The 13875-nt window shown below is 41.8% G+C and overlaps 1 protein-coding gene across 2 annotated transcripts; it reads left to right on the top strand.

The window, feature by feature from the left end:
* Positions 1 to 5906: 5906 nt before the first annotated feature.
* Positions 5907 to 13142, top strand: LOC115101663 (double-strand-break repair protein rad21 homolog). 2 transcript variants are annotated; one of them, XM_029621125.1, is made up of 14 exons: positions 5907 to 6176; positions 6452 to 6655; positions 6916 to 7045; positions 7185 to 7284; positions 7465 to 7568; positions 7744 to 7872; positions 8083 to 8148; positions 9034 to 9153; positions 9388 to 9617; positions 9860 to 9947; positions 10119 to 10258; positions 10389 to 10502; positions 11964 to 12041; positions 12337 to 13142. In XM_029621125.1, exons 2-14 carry the CDS (start codon positions 6509 to 6511, stop codon positions 12517 to 12519), a joined length of 1629 nt encoding a protein of 542 aa, XP_029476985.1. In that variant the 5' UTR covers positions 5907 to 6176; positions 6452 to 6508; the 3' UTR covers positions 12520 to 13142. The 2 variants fall into 2 exon arrangements, with proteins under 2 accessions (XP_029476985.1, XP_029476984.1); XM_029621124.1 differs by having other exon boundaries at positions 8044 to 8148.
* The last annotated feature ends 733 nt before the right edge of the window (positions 13143 to 13875 follow it).

The raw sequence follows: 13875 nt of genomic DNA, 5'->3' as shown, positions 1-13875 counted from the left end.
ATAACAAACAGATGTAACTAACACAGAGTGATGCTCAACATTTGATTGGGTACTTTTACATGATTTTGTATTTTTTCATGCCTACATGCTGCACAAGCTTTATCATTGTTAAAATGCTCACATTAGTACAGGAAAGAGTCATGAACATGGTGGAAATTAAAACCAGGTGAAACAGACTTAATCCAAGAGGGGCGCACATAACAGAACAGACAGTCACACTAGTTTCTGTAAAATGCCTGGTTACTTATTATATTCAAAGCTGAAGATTAATCTGACTATTATACATGAGTTTATACTGGAACTGCAGCAGTGCACCATACAAGGCTTTTATCCCTCTCACTCCCTGCCCTCATCACTGTTCACTCCCTCCCTCTCACAACTGCTCCTTCTTTCCCCCCTTTATCACCCCCCTCTCTACTCTCTCCCAATCTATCTCTCTCCCTCTTTCTTTGATGAAACCCTCTGGTCATTATAGTGGGTAGTTTGGTTTAGGGCCTCTTCAAAGACTTGCTTCACCAGCTGTTATAGAGCTTCGCCACTGCTCCAGGCACCCAGTTAGCACACAACACACATTTATTTTGGTGTGTTTATTTCCAATCCTGCTGTCCCCGCCTCAGCAGATACTGGGGGGCATTTCTGCTCTGGTGTGTGTGTGTGCTTTTGGGAGTTAGTGTGTGTGTGCAAATTAGTAATTCAATTTCCCCTGGGATTTATGTAATTGTAAGTTATGTAATCAGTATGACAGTAAGGGCTGTCCTGCTCACATTACGGGTAGCCTAGACTCCTTCAGGTAGTACTATGTTTTAGGGGATTATTTGAGTACCTCAGTGGGTGATGCTATTTCGTTTGCTTTTGGGATACTGTATTTCAGAGCGGAAATAGAGAGGGAAGAGGGAGAGGGAAACTTATTTCAATTTTGGCAAACTAAGAAACAATACAGAGTTTCTATGGCCCTGAGGAGAACACGAAACACTGAGTTATTATAAAAGAGAATGGAAACAGACTAAAACAGTCTTGGTTTTAGTTCAGGCAAGAGAGTAACACTTCCCCCAGCTGGTTATAACAGGGAGTGAAGAAATTAAATAAACATCACATGCCAAAACAAAACTAGTTCAATTAAATCAATTTAGCTATTATAAATTATTTAATAAACGGCATCAAACTTTGGATTTGATGATCAAATAGTTTCTATTTGTTTTAGAGTTGAGCCACTGTCAACTTTTTAGTTGGCGCTGGCACACTAACACAACATTTTGACATTACAAAACATGATCTGTTCAAGTTCATAAGATTTCCTGTACTTCAGGGTAATACATTTTTGGATTAGCTAATACTTACAATTATATGGAGGGTGATCAGTGCCAGTTCAAAAATGCAATGCTTGAATGCTAAATAGGAATGTGAAAATGATAAATATATTTTTATTTTAATATCCAGTGCTTGACTTGGGTCGGAGCTGTCCAGAACGCCGTACCGGCACTTCTAATTTTGGGGGAATGTACCAGCTCCTTTATAAAAAATAAAGTAGCCTATCGCTTGCCCAGATTCACACACAGAGGCAAAAAAGGTTGATCAAAGCAGAATGAAGGCGGAATATTCATTGAATAGCAATGGTGAGTGGGCATTCATTTCCTGATTCCGCTTTGTTCAATCTGATTTGTAGCTAGTCTGTGAATCTGTGAGTGACATTATTGCACAGATTGAAAATGTGTCAACATGATTTTTTAATTTTTTAAATGTATTTATTTTTCACCTTTATTTAACCAGGTAGGTTCTCAGTTGCAACTGCGACCTGGCCAAGATAAAGCAAAGCAGTTCGACATACAACAAAGTTACACATGGAATATACAAACATACAATCAATAATAATAATACAGTAGAAAAGTCTATATACAGCATGTGCAAATGAGGTAGGATAAGAGCGGTAGGGCAATAAATAGGCCATGGTGGCGAAGTAATTACAATATAGCAATTAAACCTTGGAATGGTAGAATGTGCAGAAGATGAATGTGCAAGTAGAGATACTGGGGTGCAAAGGAGCAAGATAAATAAATACAGTATGGGGATGAGGTAGATTGGATGGGCTATTTACAGATGAGCTATGTATAAGTGCAGTGAACTGTGAGCTGCTCTGACATCTGATGAGGGAGACAGCTAGTGAGGGAGGTAAGAGTCTCCGGCTTTAGTGATTTTTGCAGTTCGTTCCAGTCATTGACAGCAGAGAACTGGAAGGAGAGGCGGCCAAAAGAACAATTTGCTTTGGGGGTGACCAGTGAGATACACCTGCTGGAACGCGTGCTACGGATGGGTGCTGCTATGGTGACCAGTGAGCTGAGATAAGGCGGGGCATTACCTAGCAGAGACTTGTAGATGACCTGGAGAAATGGCATGATGCGCTGTTCCAAGTTGTCAAATGAGGGTTTGTAAGGTCATGAAAAGTAATGGAAATTAGTTTCATAATTGTTGTTCATGTAATTCATGAAAGAACACTTTTAAATATGATCAATCAATTAAAAAACTACATTTCAGCCATTATCTGAATGACCCTTCAGTGCATGTCTGTGGTGCTGCGTGCCAGTGTGAGTGGGCCGTTGCCCGAGGAGAGAGAGCACAACATTTCAGCAGCCGGTATAAAATAATGACAGACAGAGTAACTAGATCATCAATTCAAAATATAACTAGCGAGAACTGCTACAAGTTAACTACAGCCAACTAAGCGTTAATTTTGTTGTTGCCATTCCACCGGCACTGTAGAGATGAAATAAATCTGCATCATAGGAAAGATGCGATTCCTACCTTATCCATTTGATCCCTTATTTATTGATTTTAGAAAGACAATTATTTGGTTGTAATGTTAAAGACAAGCCTGCACAACCAGGAGCTCTCCAGATGGAAGGTTTACCACATGTTGACAAGATGTGACTAACAGTGCAGTTATATGTGGGGGGCTAAGTGCCTTGATTAAGGGCACAGTGGCAGGAGGTGGCAGGTCTACATGGGATCAGACACAGCAGATTTCCAGTGTCAATAATGCTTTCTTTTTCATGTAGGCTATAATAATAGTCATGAAAATGTGGTTAAAAGTCATGGAAAATGCATATAAACCGTTAACAGTGAATTAGAGGTCTCTATAGCATAATGGGATTTGTGACAGAGTCTAATGGACCGACTTCGAAAAAGAAAGCACCTGCACTTCTTTAAACCCAAGTCAAGCACCGTTCATATCAGTGTGCATGATTCATGCCACAATTAAGTTGCAAAATTACAATTAAAATCGAAAATGGTTCATTTAAAATTTGAAATGGTAAACAGAAATTGTAAATAAACATGGTAAATGTAAAAAGCCAAATGGTAAACAGAAAATCAAAAATGTAATGTGCAAAGAGAATTTGAAAGTGTCTGTTGTCATTTTACCACTAACCAATTAAGCATTTTCTCTTTTTAATTTTAATTTTCATAGTGCATGCAAATAGCTTCTTTGAGGTGTGAGCCAGGAGAGCAACACCACACCCCCATGTGGTGGTACATTTTAGCCATGTCAGGCTCTCTGTACATTGATTTGACTAGTGTAACCAACACACAGGGTGCTAACCCAGGTCTCCTACGCACCAGAAAAACATAGCCCTGCAAAGCTGAAGCTTAGGCATTGACTCAGGGAGCCAATGCTACTCTTCAGGTCTCAGGCAAGGTTAGGCCTACTCATCATATATGTGTGGTAACTGAACCACCTCAGTTACAATTCATCATCCTTTGACCTCCTCCTCCTCACAGATACCCATCTGAGCCATGGCACAAATATGACTGACAGGGTTCAAATAAGGGTTGTCTTGCACATCAGAAGAGCACATTATCAAATCAAATCACATTTTATTTGTCACATACACATGGTTAGCAGATGTTAATGCGAGTGTAGCGAAATGCTTGTGCTTCTAGTTCCGACAATGCAGTAATAGCCAACAAGTAATCTAACTAACAATTCCAAAACTACTGTCTTATACACACAAGTGTAAGGGGATAAAGAATATGTACATAAAGATATATGAATGAGTGATGGTACAGAGCGGCATAGGCAAGATGCAGTAGATGGTATCGAGTACAGTATATACATATGAGATGAGTATGTAAACAAAGTGGCATAGTTAAAGTGGCTAGTGATACATGTATTACATAAAGATGCAGTAGATGATATAGAGTACCGTATATACGTATACATATGAGATGAATAATGAAGGGAACATTATATTAGGTAGCATTGTTTAAAGTGGCTAGTGATATATTTTACATCATTTCCCATTAATTCCCATTATTAAAGTGGCTGGAGTTGAGTCAGTGTGTTGGCAGCAGCCACTCAATGTTAGTGGTGGCTGTTTAACAGTCTGATGGCCGTGAGATAGAAGCTGTTTTTCAGTCTCTCGGTCCCAGCTTTGATGCACCTGTACTGACCTCGCCTTCTGGATGATAGCGGGGTGAACAGGCAGTGGCTCGGGTGGTTGTTGTCCTTGATGATCTTTATGGCCTTCCTGTAACATCGGGTGGTGTAGGTGTCCTGGAGGGCAGGTAGTTTGCCCCCGGTGATGCGTTGTGCAGACCTCACTACCCTCTGGAGAGCCTTATGTTTGTGGGCGGAGCAGTTGCCATACCAAGCGGTGATACAGCCCGCCAGGATGCTCTCGATTGTGCATCTGTAGAAGTTTGTGAGTGCTTTTGGTGACAAGCCGAATTTCTTCAGCCTCCTGAGGTTGAAGAGGCGCTGCTGCGCCTTCTTCACAATGCTGTCTGTGTGGGTGGACCAATTCAGTTTGTCTGTGATGTGTATGCCGAGGAACTTAACTTGCTACCCTCTCCACTACTGTTCCATCGATGTGGATAGGTGGGTGTTCCCTCTGCTGTTTCCTGAAGTCCACAATCATCTCCTTAGTTTTGTTGACGTTGAGTGTGAGGTTATTTTCCTGACACCACACTCCGAGGGCCCTCACCTCCTCCCTGTAGGCCGTCTCGTCGTTGTTGGTAATCGAGCCTACCACTGTTGTGTCGTCCACAAACTTGATGATTGAGTTGGAGGCGTGCGTGGCCACGCAGTCGTGGGTGAACAGGGAGTACAGGAGAGGGCTCAGAACGCACCCTTGTGGGGCCCCAGTGTTGAGGATCAGCGGGGTGGAGATGTTGTTGCCTACCCTCACCACCTGGGGGCGGCCCGTCAGGAAGTCCAGTACCCAGTTGCACAGGGCGGGGTCGAGACCCAGGGTCTCGAGCTTGATGACGAGCTTGGAGGGTACTATGGTGTTAAATGTCGAGCTGTAGTCGACTAAACCAAAGCCTATAGCCAATGCAACTCTTCAGGTATCAGGCAAGGTTACTCATCATATGAACAATAAACCAGGAGGAATGCATATATTATGAGTAACTTTGCCTAGTGTTGAGTATCTTTGCCTGAGACCCAACAACTTGCATTGGCTCTCCAAGCTAAACTGCCCAGGCTTTGGCTTAGTAGGCTAAGATGTTCTTCTGGTGTAGAGTACACCAGGTTTGAACCCTGTCAGTTACACTAGTCTAAAATCAATGCACAGAGAGAGTGGGTTAGGGTTGGCAAGGATGTATCACTGCATGGTGGTGTTGCTCTCCTGGTTCTAGCCTCTATGAACAATTTGCATGCACTTTGAAAATGTAAATTTAAAAGAGAACGCTCAATTGGGTAGTTGGGAAATGAAAATGAAAACAGCACATTCCCATATTATATTTACTATTTTCTGTTGAACCATTTGCCATTTTCTGTTTATCATTTTTATTTCGAATGTCAGATGCCATATTTGGTTTTGATTTGAATAACAATTTCATTGTGGCATGAATCATGCGCACTGATATGAAAACATAAACGCATGTATCATTTTCACATTCCTATTTAACGGTTAAGTATTGCATTTTCGAACTGGCACTGGTCACCCTCCATACAATCAAGCATAAAAACACACAGGTACTGTGTTTGATAAAGAGGTTGAAACCTCACCGAACCATGCTGTAGCTATATTGATAGCTATCACTTTGCTTGAGGCGGGTTGCTCCACTCGCGTGCCAAGCTGGTGCCGAATGAGCGGGCTAATATCGTTATCTCGCGCCATCGCTACCTAGCTTTTCAGCGTGTTACCACCGTCAAACAGGCTTACTTTGGACTTAAACGTGTGAGTATCAAGGAATTGTATCTTATCTGAAAACGGGGCTAACGTTGTTCAGAAATTGAACTTTTTTTATTCAGCTACAGTAACTAGCTGGTTAATTAATTTGCTAGCAGACCATATAGCAACGTCAAAAGGTTAGCTGTAGCTCGTTGTCAACGACGCTTTCGAGAAAGTGGCGCGTTTTCATAGTCGAATGCTTGTTGAAACAAATACTTTGCAAGTGAATTGTGCCATATCAGATTAACCAACTTGTTGTTCTTATCAAACAACCCCCGCAGTTATCAACAGGTCGAGGACTAAGTTAAGTTAGGTGATAGACCACCAAGGCTTTCACCATGATGTTCTATACTCAGCTCTTCACATCCAAGCGCGGGCCTCTGGCCAAAATTTGGTTAGCAGCTCATTGGGAGCGGAAAATCACCAAAACTCATGTGTTTGAATGCAATTTGGAGAGCACCATCAAAGACATAATCTCCCCACAGGTAAGCTAAACTTTGTTCTGTCCGCAAAAGTGTAGAAACAATGGGATGAAATATGTTTGCCACTGTTTTAACGTTTGTTAGGCCGATGTTAGCTCACCATCATGTACTATTGTTGTCTCCTTCAATGCTTTTTTTTGTCTCAATGTCTGTGAAAAAATATCTGATACCGGTAGCCACACAATGAGCACATCACTGATGAAATGACTGATATAACTTAGATCTGCCTCTGCTTGTCTCTGCTTGTGTGCAATCATTTTCAGATAAAGATCGGCTTACGAACTTCTGGCCACCTACTTCTGGGAATAGTGAGGATATACTTCAGAAAAGCCAAATATCTCCTTGCTGATTGCAATGACGCTGTTGTCAAAATCAAAGTGGCCTTCAGACCAGGTTAGCCAGGTATCCGTTTTGTGTGGTCAATGTCAACATTTTAATGACAGTAACTCCATGTTATTCTGATCATTGGAAGAATATATCAGCTGAAGTCTTGTATCAAATGATACATTTATTTCTGTTGTGTCACCATCAGGACAGACTGACATGCCTGCTGAGGCACTGGAGGCCACACTTAAAGCAATCACATTAATGGAGGATTTCACTGACTTTGATTCCCAGCTACCAGATGCAAAGTACTTTTGTTTTTCTTTCTCTCTCTCCTCATTTCACCCGCTCACATTCAAAGCAAAAAGATATTCACCCAATACTCAATTTAGGCTAGTTTCAGTAGATCATGGGGGTGTGGATGCTTCACATCACAATATTTGTATCAAAAAGTAATTTGTTATGTTCTCTCCTCTCTCTGACCCTAGTGCCATAGGTGTTGTGGACCATTTTTCACTGAATCAGTGCCGAACAGAGGACATCACCCTCAAAGAGGATTTTGGAAATAGCTTTCTCATATTTGAGGACTTTGGTAAGTGTTAGGGTTGCTACTCCACAGTACCTGCCTGTTTCTCCCTCAAAGTTAGTTTACCCTCACTTTCAAAACTAGTTTTATCTTGCCTTCTCGCCATAGCCCACGTTTCTCTCCTTCACTCACATTGCTGTCAATAACTTTCTCTGACTTACTCTGTATCAAAACATTTTAGGTGATGAGACCCAGTCTCACCAAGGGGGCATGTTAGACGTGAGTTTCCTAAGCCTGGCCCAGCAAGGAGATGCTTTTGGCGATGAGGACACAGGATTGGACATCCTGGGTGACGTCCTTACAGGGTTAGGTAGATTACTTTCTAAATGTTTTCCGTTACTCCCCAACCCTGCATCCTGACCTGGACTCTTAGGAGCAGTTTCACTTTAAGATAACATATCGGTTCCACATCTGAACACATCAACAATGTTCAAATGCAAACCTAGACAACGTCTCAAATTCCTTTTCAAATCCTGTGTAGACTGTCTAGCCAGTTCCAGTGAGCATGCTGTTTTGACAGATTTTTTCGAAGCCGAACAACAAAATATGTTGCCGGAGACTGCTATGATGGATGTTAACCAAGAAGGTAATTTTGTGTTTATTTTGCTTCTGTCTTTTAGGAAACTTCTAACCCTGTCTAAATATTCAGTGTAACTGTAGATATTGGTATGAAGGTGTCTCCATCTGTATGAGACCACATTTCTACCACAGATAGAACAACAAGACAGATATTTCACCACATGTATAAGTGTGAAGCATCCACTTGGTGTTTCCACTCACTACCAAATATGGTAGTGAGAGGAAGCCCAGTGGCCGGCAGTGGGAGAAGATGGAACGAGATGGATTTTGGCCGACATTCTGCTAATTATCTCATCGATGAAACATTTGATCTCAATACAGTTTTCTGTTCCCAAAACTACAATCTTTTATGAACAGAGTGGACTAAGTTTTGTAGACTTTACCCTTTGCCAAAGTAAAAAATAAATAAAGTGTTGTTTAGGAGTGCAAAGACTAATTGAATTATTGCACACACGCACTTCAGGGTAGGCGTTCCCCAACGTAAATATGCAAATGCAGGCTAGAACGCGCCATTAGGATCTCGCTAGCTTATGCTTGGCTCTGTCCACCTCCTTGCCTGTTCTGCCCGCTATGGCTCCTTTGTTCCCACTTGAAACGACAGGGTGTGATCTTTCTTGGTTTAATTATAAAAATCTTTGGTTCTACTTTGTGCAAGTGTTGAAGTGCTCTGGCAGCAAGTGGCAGTGCATACTGGAAAATTATCCTTTCATTATTCAGGTGCCATTTTCAATTTGGTGTTAACTTTGCAGCAAGTAAATTTGATTTTTCTGGTGCTGGAACTTTTCCCAAAATGGGGTGCTTCATCGTTATTACATTATACAGTATAATATTAATCCATTGTATGCTGTCCATGTCTACTTTATGGTATGCCCTTCATTCCAAAACCTTGCAGGTCATCCAGAAAGCTCTACTACATCTGCACCCATGGAGGAGGATCACCCTGTCCTGAATGAGACAACTCTGTTGGGCAATGAGGAGGAGGGCTTCGCTCTGGAGCCTGTCACTGTTACGCGTAACTATTTAGCTGCCTGACACGCAACATCTTTACACCCCAACATGGCCATTCTCATAAATGCATTTACTGTCCTTCAAACACACAGTTATCAAACTGGGCACAACCTCTATCACACATCAAAGCCATAAGTAACATAATATCCTGTTACTTATTACCTGCGGTGGAAACTTGTGTGAGAAGCATAGATAAGCCATTGGAGTTAAACCTTCTGTTTGCCTTCCGCTTCCTTAGCAACCTTAGAGAGGAGGAAGGGGAAGAGGAGAAGAAGACTGGTGGTGGACCAGGCCAAGGAGCTGTCCAACCAGGCCATCAGGGAGCAACTCTCTGACTACTCAGATCTCACTGCCCCACTGGACATCGCCCCGCCTACCCGCCAACTCATGCAATGGAAAGAGAGTGGTGGGGTGGACAGGCTCTTCAGTCACCTCTGTGCCACTTTCATTCATCCACACCTGCAACAGGTAAGCAGGGTCTGAAATTAACATCTGTCCCATCAGTCAAATGTAGGTTGACATATTTACCTGTAATGTTTATCTCATCTGTTCCATAAAAAAATACAGGTTCAGCTTAAGAATGTTGTTCCACCTAATTCATACCTATAATAGATACATATTGTATTCCACACTTAATTCACATCTGTAACCAGTGATGTATAGCAGCGGTGCATTTTGGTTCAACAACTGCCCCCATTCTGTCTCTACAGCTCTATTCCAGGGATGTGTTCCGTGTGAAAACAGATGGAGTTGTCAATGAAGATGACCATGAAGAGATGAGAGAGGAGAGACATGAGGGTAGGAGGTCATATTTACAGAGAGCAACACCATGTTATAGAAATTATCGTCTGAGAACATTACACTAGCCATTAAATTAAATTGAGGGAATTAAAGTGCCCCCGGACCCCATTACCTTGGAACTGTTATGTTTCCTATTTGGGTTTATACATTTTATGTGTCTCTGTACAGTGGAAACAGATGCAAGCGCCTTGCTCAGTGTCCTGCATGAGACCATGGATCCTGAGAGAATTGGACACAATGTGGAGCTCACTCCTCTGCACCACTATGGGAATGACAACCCACCTGAATACCTCTGGGACGCAGTACATGTAAAGAGCTCAACATGAACACAAAATATTCATATAACCTTTATTCAACAAGGTTATCCTATTGTCTATCTTTGTCTCACAACTTTCCTTGATCCCTCTTTCTCATTTCCCCCTCTTTCTTGTCTCTCAGGATGGGAGCAGGTTGGAGGTCTCTCAACCTGAGCTCCCGTCTGAGGATTCCATGTATGTTCATCCTTCTGGAATGGAAAGGGAAACTCCATCGACTGTACCACGGAACACACAGGTGCTTTCACATGCTTTGAATACACCCACAGACACGCATATACACTACCAGTCAAAAGTTTTAGAACACCTACTCATTCAAAGATTTATTTTATTTTTACTATTTTCTACATTGTATGGAATCATGAATCCTCTTGTAACCAAAAAAGTGGAAACAAATCAAAATATTTTATATTTGAGATTTTTCAAATAGCCACCCTTTGTCTTGATGACAGCTTTGAACACGCTTGGAATTCTCTCAACCAGCTTCAGGAGGTAGAATGCATTTCCATTAGCAAGTGTGCCTTCTTAAAAGTTAATTTGACATGAAGGTCAGTCAATACGGAACATTTCAAGAACTATAAAAGTTTCTTTAAGTGCAGTTGCAAAAACCATCAAGTGCTATGATGAAACTGGCTCTCATGAGGATAACTTCACCAGCCTCAGAAATTGCAGCCCAAATAAATGCTTCAGAGTTCAAGTAACAGACATCTCAACATCAACTGTTCAGAGACTGCGTGAATCAGGCCTTCATGGTCGAATTGCTGCAAAGAAACCACTACTAAAGGACACCAATAAGAAGAGACCTGCTTGGGCCAAGAAACACGAGCAATGGACATTAGACCGGTGGAAATCTGTCCTTTGGTCTGATGAATCCAAATTTGAAATGTTTGATTCTAACCGCAGTGTCTTTGTGAGTAGGTGAACGGATGATCTCCGCATGTGTGGTTCCCACCGTGAAGCGTGGAGGAGGAGTTGTGTAGGTGTGGGGGTGCTTTGCTGGCCTCCACAATCACCTGACCTCAACCCAATTGAGATGGTTTGGGATGAGTTGGACTGCAGAATGAAGGGAAAGCAGCTAACAAGTGCTTGGTATATGTGAGAGCAACCCAATACTTTTTTGGAATGTTCTGCAATAGCCAAGTCAATCGCCTGACCTGAATCCAGTTGAGCATGCATTTCACTTGCTGAAGGCAAAACTGAAGGTGAAAGGCCCCAAGAACAAGCAGGAACTGAAGACAGCTGCAGTAAAGACCTGGCAGAGCATCACCAGAGAGGAAACCCAGCGTCTGGTGATGTCTATGGGTTCTAGACTTCAGGCAGTCATTGACTGCAAAAGATTTGCAACCAAGTATTAAAATTCACAATTTAATTTATGATTATGTTAGTTTTGAGACCTGAAAATGATGTATTAAAATGGTTGTAATTCCTACACGGTTCATACAATAATTTTGACAAAACCCTTAAATTAAAGATGAAAGTACACTTTAAGCACGTCTTGATTGTTTCCTTTGAAATCCATTGTGGTAGCATACAGAGCCCAAATTATGCAGATTGTGTCACTGTCAAAATACTTTTGGACCTGACTGTATATACACACACACTTGCGCGCACTTACACACACATACAAACACACACGGTCATCATGAGTGCGGTGTGACGTACGGTACACTCTGTAATGTGTTGCTATCTCAAACTACAGTCTATGGTGGACAGCCAGGATGACTTGGAAGAGAAGAGGATGACCAGCCGAGCACAGAAACTACTAAATGCTCTCAAAGTAAGAACCTGATACCCCTATGCAGCAGGGCATCATACTTACACTTAGTCAGCTTGTTAGCTCGATTACGATCTGACCCAGAAATCCTCAGTCACTGAGGACAGGGATATTAAAGAGGATTGGGCAGGATTAGGGGACAATCAGTGGAAATGAAATTGCTGTGATTGTGTGTTGTGTTATAACAAACGGATGGGATTTTCCCTTATCTGACATTTATCCTTCATATAAAACAGAAACTGACCTATCCCTGAGACAAAATGTTCATGTTCTATGTTGTCCTGACATCCCTGAACAGATTCAGAGCAGCAACGCCATGTTCAGCCTGAAGACTCTGTGTGAGAGGAACAGTCGCTCCCAGGCCGCAGCCACCTTCTTCTGCCTTCTGGTGCTGAAGAAACAACAGGCCCTCGACCTGCACCAAAGCGAGCCATACGCTGACATTATGGCCACTCCTGGACCCAGGTTCTATGAGATGTAGAGTAGGACTCGTAGTGGAGGAAGGAGGAGGAGGTTTTGATATGAAGACACCTTGTTCATAGACTCACTGCTCTGTCAACAACTGCACAAGCTCTGTAGTGGTCTTGACACCCTCATCAAATGTGGACCTTAGGAGGGTAGCTGATTGAGAACTGAATACACCAATAAATATAATTTTGATAAAAGTGACCAAACTGGGTTGTGACATAAAGCACTTACAAGCACTACTGAGATAGTTATGGTACCTCAATGTATCTCCCAGGGTCCAAACCCAAGTTAGTTACTCATTCCCTTTATGAGAAAACAAGGCTTGCTACAAGACATTATTTGGACAGAGTTATCGTCTGATTTGGGACACAGTAAAAGTTTATGAATGTTCTGTTATTTTGTTCAGGTGCTTTACTTGTTTGAGTAATATGGTTTGTTATTTATTATGCTGACAGACAAAGATTTTTTAGATTGACCAATTTCAGTAATAAGGGTGGTTTTGGTAGTGTTTTTAACTTTAGCTATTTTTTTTACTTGTTACTGTGTTTTTATTCTTAAAGCTATGTAAATATACCCAGTAAATCTTATTTAATGATAAGAGCCTTAATTAATGTGTAAAGTCTCAATTAAAAGAAGTACAAATTCACCATAGGATGAACTAATACTTGTATGTGTAATGCTGATACAATGGCAAGGATTTTAATGAGTCTGTTGAATTTTACATGCCTACATCACTGTTGCCCTGATCATGTCCGTGTCCCTTATGCCCTTGCCACTTGTAAATAGACTGCCTAACAAGCTTTTATCTCAGACCATCCCCAGCAATGGTAGGTGTTAGATAATTGCCGAATGATGCGGCATGATCCACTGTCTCTTTAAGAGAATCCGTTGCCGTGTAGTCCTACGCAATTGCCTCTGTTCACTTCATGGCCGGCTCGGCATGGATTCTCATCAGCAGCACAGCATCCATGTACAGATACATGCCACTAGTGACCGTTCACACGCATTCCACCAGAAGTCCTGCGGGGACCAATTCTACTCCAGGATGTAGGACTATTTATCGGCCTGGCAAATATGGTACCATAAATGTTGGGAATCGTGTCATCTTTACTGTACTGTTATGTCAGAGATCACAGTCGGGTAATCGCTGCATGAGAGGAGGCTTTTATTATATCCCCTATCAGTTGCCTATGTAGGGCACAGCCTGGACGTAATTAGTTAGTTGTCAGCTATTCCTGCCTCATCCTGAAGATTCAAAACATTGGATGGAATGTTTAGGTTCACCGGAAAATGATGTTGGCTGGTAGGATGTTGTTTTTAGATGTATACTGGCATATAATCTATAGTAGACTAGTATTTGTTTTCTATA

This window comes from Oncorhynchus nerka, linkage group LG20, assembly GCF_034236695.1.
Source record: "Oncorhynchus nerka isolate Pitt River linkage group LG20, Oner_Uvic_2.0, whole genome shotgun sequence".
NCBI lineage: Eukaryota > Metazoa > Chordata > Actinopteri > Salmoniformes > Salmonidae > Oncorhynchus > Oncorhynchus nerka.
This window is presented reverse-complemented; position numbering and strand designations above follow the sequence as displayed.

Coding starts and splice junctions, on each gene's coding strand:
- LOC115101663 (XM_029621124.1), top strand. CDS start 6,509: ATGATGTTCTATACTCAGCTCTTCACATCCAAGCGCGGGCCTCTGGCC. Junction 7,873..8,043: donor TGACGTCCTTACAGGGTTAG/GTAGATTACTTT, acceptor AATCCTGTGTAG/ACTGTCTAGCCAGTTCCAGT. Junction 10,259..10,388: donor ACCTCTGGGACGCAGTACAT/GTAAAGAGCTCA, acceptor CTTGTCTCTCAG/GATGGGAGCAGGTTGGAGGT.